The sequence below is a fragment of the Quercus lobata genome, unplaced genomic scaffold (assembly GCF_001633185.2).
Source record: "Quercus lobata isolate SW786 unplaced genomic scaffold, ValleyOak3.0 Primary Assembly Scq3eQI_1873, whole genome shotgun sequence".
In the NCBI taxonomy this organism is placed as follows: Eukaryota; Viridiplantae; Streptophyta; class Magnoliopsida; order Fagales; family Fagaceae; genus Quercus; species Quercus lobata.
Genome location: NW_022154755.1, coordinates 78372 through 87139, shown reverse-complemented (window position 1 = coordinate 87139; position 8768 = coordinate 78372). Strand labels below are relative to the sequence as shown.

Here is an 8768-nt window from a genome sequence, read left to right as displayed (position 1 = left end):
CGTTACAAATTGAGTCCTTACATAAATTATACAATCAAACAAAATTGATAAAGATAAGGAAGACAAAAGGTGCATTTAAGTTTCTCAAAAAAAAAAAGTTCATTTAAAAAAATAAATAAAACTTATATACATTTTGTAAGCCTATATATATATATATATATATATTATATTTACATTAGAGCGTGATAAATTCACATGTTTATCTTTTTTAGGGGAAAATTCACATGTTTATTAATTGAAAGATATGCACCAATACAATGACTCTATATATATATATATATATATATATATATATTTATATATATATATTTTTTTTTTTTTTTGAGAAACAAACACACACACAGGAGAGAGGGAAATAGATTCTAACATAAAGGCACATCACAACTCAATATAATTATATGATATAGCCATAAAATATGCATCTTTTTGCTTCAAATTCAATGCATATTGTATGGTGCCAACATTTACGTACAACAACAACAATAACAAATACAATTATTGGGTTGTATTTTAGCTTGATATTGTTTGCAACCTTTCAATTCAAATAACCTGAACAAATATAGCTAGAAAAGGGAGCTTGTGCTAAACTAATTCTCATAAAATTTGGACAAATTTGTGTTTTAATATGTCAAAGTCAAATGGTCAAACCAACATTCAACTCAATTTTTAGTTGAATTGGGTCTCAGGTTAACCTATTTTCCCATGAATTGGAATTCCCTTTTAACCTATCATTTAAGTTAAAAGAAGAAAAGGGCAGAGAATTCCCTTTTAACCCATGCATTTTTCCCATTAGGTTTAGGCAGGTTGATGAGTTCATATCTAATTTTTCATATTGACCAATGACCCCCTATTAATAGATGACCATATAAATTTCTTTTCTTGTTAAGGAATCAAAACATAAAGAGCTTAAATTATAGTTATTGTGTATATGTATATATATGTGTAGTTTGTAACATGTGAGTAATCCTACTTTAGTGGTATAAGAATGGTTAGGGAGGCGGAGAGAATTGAAGTGTCTTCAAGCAAGCTCCATAAATCTATTGAGCAAAGGCCCTTGCTTAAGTGAGGGATGAGTTGAGAAACAATGTCGATAGTAAATAAGGTTCCTAATTTGGCAAATAGAGGACTTAGCACTTCAATTGAGCTTGCTCAAGCGAGTTCTTATGGTTTACTTGATTGGCACTAGACATAGCAAAACAGGTCAGAATTTTTTTACCAACTGACCCAACCGAAAAAATACCTAACCCAAACCTGATTGTTTTGACCCGAGGCAAAAACAGGTTGACCCGTGACTCGACCCATGTTTTTTGCAGGTTAACCTGACTCGACCCGACCCGAACCCAAACCATTTTTTAAAACTTTTTTATTTGGTAAAAAAATTAATAAAATTAACACAATATTTGTTTAATTGTTTGTTGTGAGCTTTAAAGAATCAATTGAGACATTTACATAACTACATGCAAATTAATTAAAAGATGAATGGTTGAGCATTCTGTAATGAGTAAAGATTTTTAGATATCAAATAGCAAAGTACATACCAATATAATATGGTTATTGTAAGGACACGATTCCTTTGCGGCCCATTAACATTTTTGGGCTCACACACGAAAGATCCCTCACAATATGATTTGTAGAGAGTGGGCTTGAAAAGCTAGCCGCTGGTCAAGGGGCGATGCCCGGTCATGGTTTTTAGAGGAGTTCATTGTAGAAAAAAGGAGTTGGGCTTGAACATTTAAGCCCTAAGGCGTCGCACCCTATGGGATGGGACTCCTCGGAGTTGATCCGAGGACCATTGAGGCCTTATCCCGGTTACCCAACGACGGACTTTCTTCAGTGAGGTCCGGTGTTGTTGAGAGGTTCTCCCCCATGTAGTCTTTCTTTTTCGGAGGTGGGATGGGATCTTTTTTGTATTTACTTACTTTCTTTTTTTATACTCGTCTGCGTTGATTGTCCTTCGTCCACGTGTAGGGTCAATCTTTACAAGACTGATATTTGTCCCATCAGTCTAATCCCAGAATTGTTGGGGATGGTTCGATAAAGCTAAAGAGTACGGCTCTGTCAGGGGCAGCGCATTGAATGGCAATGAGAGCAGCTTTCCCGGATATTCTTTGATTCTCTTTTAAGCTTGGCCCTATACCGGTTTTATCCTTCTTCTTTTGGTGAGGTTTTGGACCTGCCGAGGACTGAGTTGTCCTCGGCTGCACCACAAAAATGTTTGGTGCTCTGCATTGTAGAGCTTGGGCCATAGTTCTCCTCGGCTCGGGCCTTTGGACTCTCTAAGGACAAATGGGCTTGGTCCGTGAATTATTGGGCCCCACAATAGCCCCTCAAAACCCTTCTATCCGACTTCCGGGTTGGAAAGGAGGGTTTTGGCAAACCCGGGCCCTTAATGTGGCTTAATTAGTTCAACCCCGCATTTATGTGAGCGGTTTTCCACTTATCCAGGAAGTTAGCCGGTTTTCAAGGGATTCCGTTTAATCTGCTCGTGATCTACTCCTACCGCTTGGCTGTCCCAGACGCGCCCTTAATGAATCCCCTTTACGAGGTTCATTTATGTCCGACGGCTCATCTGATAAGGTGGGGAAATGGAACGGACGCCTCTTTTTTCTTCAGATTCTTTTGGAAACTTGAATGCATTTAATACTCTTTGTTTTGCCCTTCCTATAAGAAGGCGAGCAGGAGGCCATCACTTTCATGCAGACTCCTTTCCTTCATTCTGAGATCTGAAACCCATAGCCTCCTTTAGCGTCTGCTTAGCCCGTTTGTTATACACCATATCAGTATACGCCTACCATAACGAACGATGAAGGAACCATGCCCCTCCTCAAGACACCATGTTCTGATAAAGCTTGAAATGGCTCGATCAGGGCAAGGGTGGCGCAGACTTAAGATCTGTCCCGCCTCTCTTTCAGCCAAAATCCGAAGCAGGGGCTCGTCACGTCGAATTCTCGGCCTAACTGAGTCGAGAACACCCAATATCAGCACCGCCCGGCTCCTCACGAGCGTACCTAACATGGCACCAGTGTGTTAGGAGTCAGGGCTGAGGTAGGGGCGAAGTGCTTCTGCTTCTCCCTCTCTTTGCTCACTGGTGCCCTCCTCCGCCTTCCTCTTATAGTCTTCCCAGCACCAGTTTCGCCCTGGTGCTGTCCTTCTCCCTCTTTTGCTCCTCTCTTTGTCTCTTCATCTCTTCCCCTCTTCTTCTCCTCCTTCTTTTACTCATGTCCTCCATCTTCTTCATTCATCTCCTCCATCTTCTTCATTGATTTCTTCCTTACTATTTCCTTCTTCTTCATTCTTTTTTTTTTGAAGTGAGTTCCTCTTTTAGTATGAGCAGCAATGAGGCAGAGATTGGAGAGACTTTGAAGATAAGGTTAAAAGGCGCTTGACCGTTTGCTTATCCATGCTAGCCAAGGAGAGAACTAAAGGCTTGATGCCGTGTGAGAAATAACCATTTGAAGACATATCACCCACCAGATGAACAGCCTTCTTAGGCCAATGAATACTGGGGCGTTCTAGCACCTTCCTTACACCTTCGTTGGGCCTAACCCTTTAGGGTGTTTAAGCCGTGGATGAAGTGACCTGACCTTTTATCAAGTAGCCCATCTTGCAAAATTCAAACATTTTCTTATCCGAGTAGTTGGTTTCCCCGTAGGCTTGGGTCCGAGGAACGTACAACGCCTTGGTTCCGTCCCAAACTTGTAGTAATAGGAGTTTTTGTACTTGGTTCCCCCATAGGGTTGAGTCCGAGGACCATACAAGGCCTTGGTTCTGTCCAAAACTTGTAGTAATAGGAGTTCTTGTACTTGGTTTCCCCATAGGCTTGAGTCCGAGGACCATACAAGGCCTTGGTTCTGTCCAAAACTTGGAATAATAAAAATTTTTGTACTTGGTTTCCCCATAGGCTTGATTCCGAGGACCATATAAGGCCTTAGTTCTGTCCAAAACTTTATGCTCTTTTTACGCACTTGGTCTTTCCTCAGGTATCTCACAAGTTTCCGAGCAGGAGGTTGTCCTCGGCAGCGGTTATTCCCCGGCGTGGGCCGTAGTCCGTGGGCCTCCATGTAGAACGGGCCTGGGACGCGAATTTATTAGGCCCACAGATTTAAAGGCATTTCCGTAGTCTTTGGTCACGCGGTACTTTTTGGCGTCCCAGTGTTCGAGGTGCGTCTTCACGAGGCTCCTTTAATATTGAAGATGGCGTGGGAAATCGAGCCGGAGACATTTTGTCCGCAGCGTTCCTTGGGACGTTGCGTGCATTAAATGCCACCACTTTAGCTTTTTGAATAAATAGGAGAGAAAGCTGTCTTACCTTCGCACAAATCCTTCAGTCTCCTCTCCTAGTACATCATGTTTGAGGCGAGGGTTGGGGCAAAGGAACTCTCTCCGCCACAAAGGCGCCGTGTCTTCCTGAGACTCCAGATAGTGGGGTACAGGCAAAGGAGGCATAAATTCAAGAGAATATTCCAGTTCGAGAGAGGGGAAAGGGTGTTTCTCCCTCTTTTAGTCAAAATCCGAAGCAGGTTCTGGTCATGCCAGATTTTTGGTATGTCCGAAGAAGGAATTTCCGCCATCAGCGCCGTCTGCCTTATAGCAGGCAAATTTTTGCGGGGGCTTCCCAACTTCCGGCTCCCTGCACCTTTTCTGTAGATGGTGTTAGCCTGAGGTCAGGTTCTTTGGCTGCCTGAGTTATGGGCATGTAGAAGCGTCGAGGAATAGTTTCCTTAGACAACATCTTGGAACAGTAGCCAATCTCTCCTCTGAGCTATCTCCTCGGCATCATCTTCACTCTTTTGTACTTTTCTTTTGCTTACGCAGTTAACTCTAATGTAAGCTTGTTTCAGCTTTTATTGTATACTGTACTATTCTTTTGTCTTAATAAAAGATGTGTTTATTTCTTTATACATACTTTTTTTTTTTGCAACGACCACTTTGGGTCTGAATATTAAGTCTAAGCCTGCCTTTAACAGTATTCTGGGCAGAAGAACACTTTAACACAAACCCTTATTAGTTTAAACTCGCAAATATTATCAAGTATAACATTGGTAATCCTCAATAGATTAAATTCATGGAACTAACCGAGATAGCTGTTGAGCGCTGCGCGATGCACGCTAGACCAATTCCCGAGAACGATAAACTCTAAACAATTCGTCTGAGATGATAGTCGAGTAGCGAAGGACTTTGTGCTTTCGGGTAATATGCTGTACCGTAGCGCATCATTCCCTTTGGTACGGGGGATCCGAGGGTGGACCGGGGAACCCGTGCAAAAGAAAAAAAAAAAAAAAAATCAAAAAAAACAACAAAAAACAAAAAAAAAAAGAGAATAATAATAAAAAAAATAAAAAAAAACAAACAAAAAAAAAAAAAAAAAAAAAAAAAAAAAAAAGAAAATAACAAGAAACAAAAAAGAAATAAAAAAAAAGGAAAAAAAAAAAAAAAAAAAAAAAAAAAAAAAAAAAAAAAAAAAAAAAAATAAAACATCAGAAAAAACAAAATAAAAAAAAAAGAAAAAAAAAAAAAAAAAAAAAATAAAAAAAAAAAAAAAAACAAAAAAACAAACAAAAAAAAAAAAAAAAAAAAAAAAAAAACAAAAATAATACTCCTCTGACCGGATGGCTCTCTGTTCCTGCTTAGTCTTGGCAATTGCCATGGCATTTAGATCTTCTTCAAATCCCAGTGCCTGCTTTTCCAGTTCTTTCTCTAATCCCTTAACTTGAGCTTCAAGTTCATTGATGGAGATCAAAGATTCTGAGAATTCTTCTGCCTGCATCTTGATTTTTTCTTCTAATATCTCTACATGGGATTCAAGTTCTTTTATAGTAGCCAAAGAAGCTGAGCATTCGTTTTGTGTCATCTGTTGTTGTATTTGGCTTTCCTCTAACTTTAATGAGATATCATGGTTTTCCTGCTTTAAAAACTCATAGTCCGAGGTGAGCTGTTTTGTATGCATATCTAGCTCTTCCTTGTGTTTCCTGTAAAATTCTATTTCACCATTCAGGTCGCTGATGTTCTGCTTCAACAAGTCTACTTCCTTGGCATCATTGTACTCTGTAGCCAGTTCCTTATTTTTTATCTCCAGCATTTCTTCAAGGTCTCTCACTGCATGAATTAACTCTGAGTTCAAGTCTTGTGTTTTCTGCAGCTGTAACTGAAGATCATTACTTATTTTCTTTTCATAATTAAGCTCTTGCCTTGTTGCTTCTAACTGAACCCTTGTATTCTTAATCTCAGACTGCAATTTGTTTGTAGCTTCTGCATCATCAATGCATTTCTGCTGTGACTTGAGTTGTTCACATTCTATTTTGAGTGCATTTTTCTCCTCTTTAAGGCTAATGATTTGTCTTGATAGATTTTCTCCCTGTTTCTTCTCCTTCACATTTTGTTTCCGAAGGGACTGTATTTCCATTTCCGATAAATCTGCTTGTCTCTTTAGAGTAGCAATTTCATTTTTGAGTTTTTCGAGGGAATCTTCTGATGCCTCTTGTAACTTTTCTCTTGGAAGATTGTCCTCCAGGCTGTTTATTGAGTCAACTAAACTTGCATCCGAAGCTGAATCCACTGACCAATCTGTGTTTGATCTCCGATGCGCATTCTTTTTTGTGGTGATGGCATCAAATGTTCCCTTAGGCATGGAGTTTTGTCTGTTATGTGTGCGGAAGCTGGTGGGTTCCTGATGGACGCTACTTCTGAATCCAAGATCTTCTTGTGTACTTTGTATAGAGTTGATATCCCAACATGATGCTAATGCAGCATTAGAGCCTGTAGGTGCTCTAAAGATGCCATTTTGTTCAGCAATCTGAGATGTGGCTTCTTTCAGATTCATATCCTGTGCAACAATTAAGAGATAGTTCAACAATTACTTTTCAGATATGACATTTGTCTCTACTATTTTGATAGTTTGAGTTGAAGCTTATTGATGTTGTTGTCCTACTCTTGAACCTTTTTTATGGAAAAGTTACGAAAAGTTCTATGATATGAGACCTTACTTCAGCAAAATTGTAAAAGTTATCATCTGCACTGCAATTGCTTGGTTGACTATTCATGCTTTCATCATGTGTAAGTAATTGAGCTCCATACTCTTCACCATCTCTGAATTTAGAATCTTAATTGTGTAAATGTAACTTTCTAAAGTAGGGGGTGGTAAAAACAACAACAAAAGAATAGGAGAAGAAAAAAGAAGTTATGGTGGATAAATTGAGGTTAATGTGCATTGCTTCCTACTTACTTTTGATCAGTATCTTCCTCCATCTTCTGAATTGTCACCTGTTTTAAAAATTATGTCAAATATGATGAATCACAGAAGTCTTTTACAAGCAAATGATGCTGAAGTTGTATTAATTTTGATATTGATAGTTAGAACTCAAACACAAGAGTCAATTTCTGGGAAACTTCAACCATTAGATTTCTAACATGTATGTGTGTGTGTTTGTGTGTATGAGAGGAGAGAGAAAGAGAGTTACATGCAGAACTGCGCCAGAGTTTGCAAACTTAAGAGGCAGAGAAACAGTTAATGGTTTAGTCTCTGCCTCAAAATCTGCAAAATCAATTGAAGCTTCTCCAAGATAACCAGATTTTGATGATCCCTGCAAGAACACAGGAATTTTTTGAGAAAACCCAACCAGAAAGAGGAGAAAAAGAATGAGAAGCTGTGACCATTCCTTACAGTTGAAACAATGAAGTGGTAAATTTTCTCATTGAGTTTTCCTGTTTTTGATTCCCTAATGAGTTTCACTGTCTCATAGATAGGATTCTCCCATGTGCAGGTTCCATCCAGAATTGCAGCTTTCTCTAGTCTCACTGTTGGCTTTCCAACATCCTCTGGCACCAAAGATATCATCAATGTTGATTTTTTCAGTTTTGGCACCTGAAAATGGAGATGCAAAACCAGGTAAGATCTTGTCAATTGCTCTAAGCTCTATCAGATTATTCACACTATATATATATATATATATATATTTGTGGGATAAGCATGTCTGAATTGAATATATAAAAAAAAAAAAAAAAAAAAAATTGAGACATTTGGTGCAACTCAAACCAATTAGCCAAACTAAACAAGCCCATCTTCATATAGTAACAGAAAAAGAAATGGTTTTCCTTTGCTTTGTCAAACTGATACCTGAGTGGCCTGAAACTCCAATTTGAATACAACTTTGACCTTCTTCTTCCTGCTCCATGACTTGAACATTTTTTTTGGTCTTATATGAGTCTCGGATCTCAGAAAATGTTCATCACAAGTCTCACTCACCTCACTGGGATTTTGGCAGACAATGTTGTTTTGTTGCTGTTAGAACTAAGGCAGTTTGGTTTCTCTTCCACTGTACTTTTACAAGAATACTGAAAACAAACAAATACATGCGGTCCTTTCAAATCTAATTTCTAGCTTAAGACAATCAAATTCTGTAGAGTTTTAGAAGTGAGCAGTTGGAGATTACTAGGAAAAACAAATGGCAATGTTGCAGTATAGAAAAGGAAGTTTCTCTGTTCATAGTTTAACCGATCCACATGTATTATTGTAAAATTAAGAAGCATGACTGGAAAGTCTGGAATCACACATTATGGTTTACTTTTTGCTTACATAAACCACGAGCGTGGGAGACCTCAAATGACATAAATGGCCCTATACTTCAATGATACGTCGTTATCACTCATACGAAAGTCATCTTTTTTTAGGTCAGGTTTTCAATGCGGCCTTTATATTATTGGCTTGTTCCCTAATCAGTAGGAGTCATACTTATACCAGGTCACCTAATTTTTATTACTTTTTATAATAA

The 8768-nt window shown here is 38.6% G+C and overlaps 1 protein-coding gene across 1 annotated transcript; it reads right to left on the bottom strand.

Annotated features, from left to right (window-relative positions):
• Positions 1-5597: 5597 nt before the first annotated feature.
• On the bottom strand, positions 5598-8550 carry LOC115973244 (golgin IMH1-like; the record flags this gene model as incomplete). The annotated part of the gene is made up of 6 exons (XM_031093499.1): positions 8114-8550; positions 7661-7861; positions 7458-7580; positions 7223-7260; positions 6984-7086; positions 5598-6823 (listed from the first exon to the last, which is right to left on the bottom strand). Coding segments are annotated over exons 1-6 (1760 nt in total), but the record flags the coding sequence as incomplete, so codon positions are not given.
• Between the last annotated feature and the right edge of the window lie 218 nt (positions 8551-8768).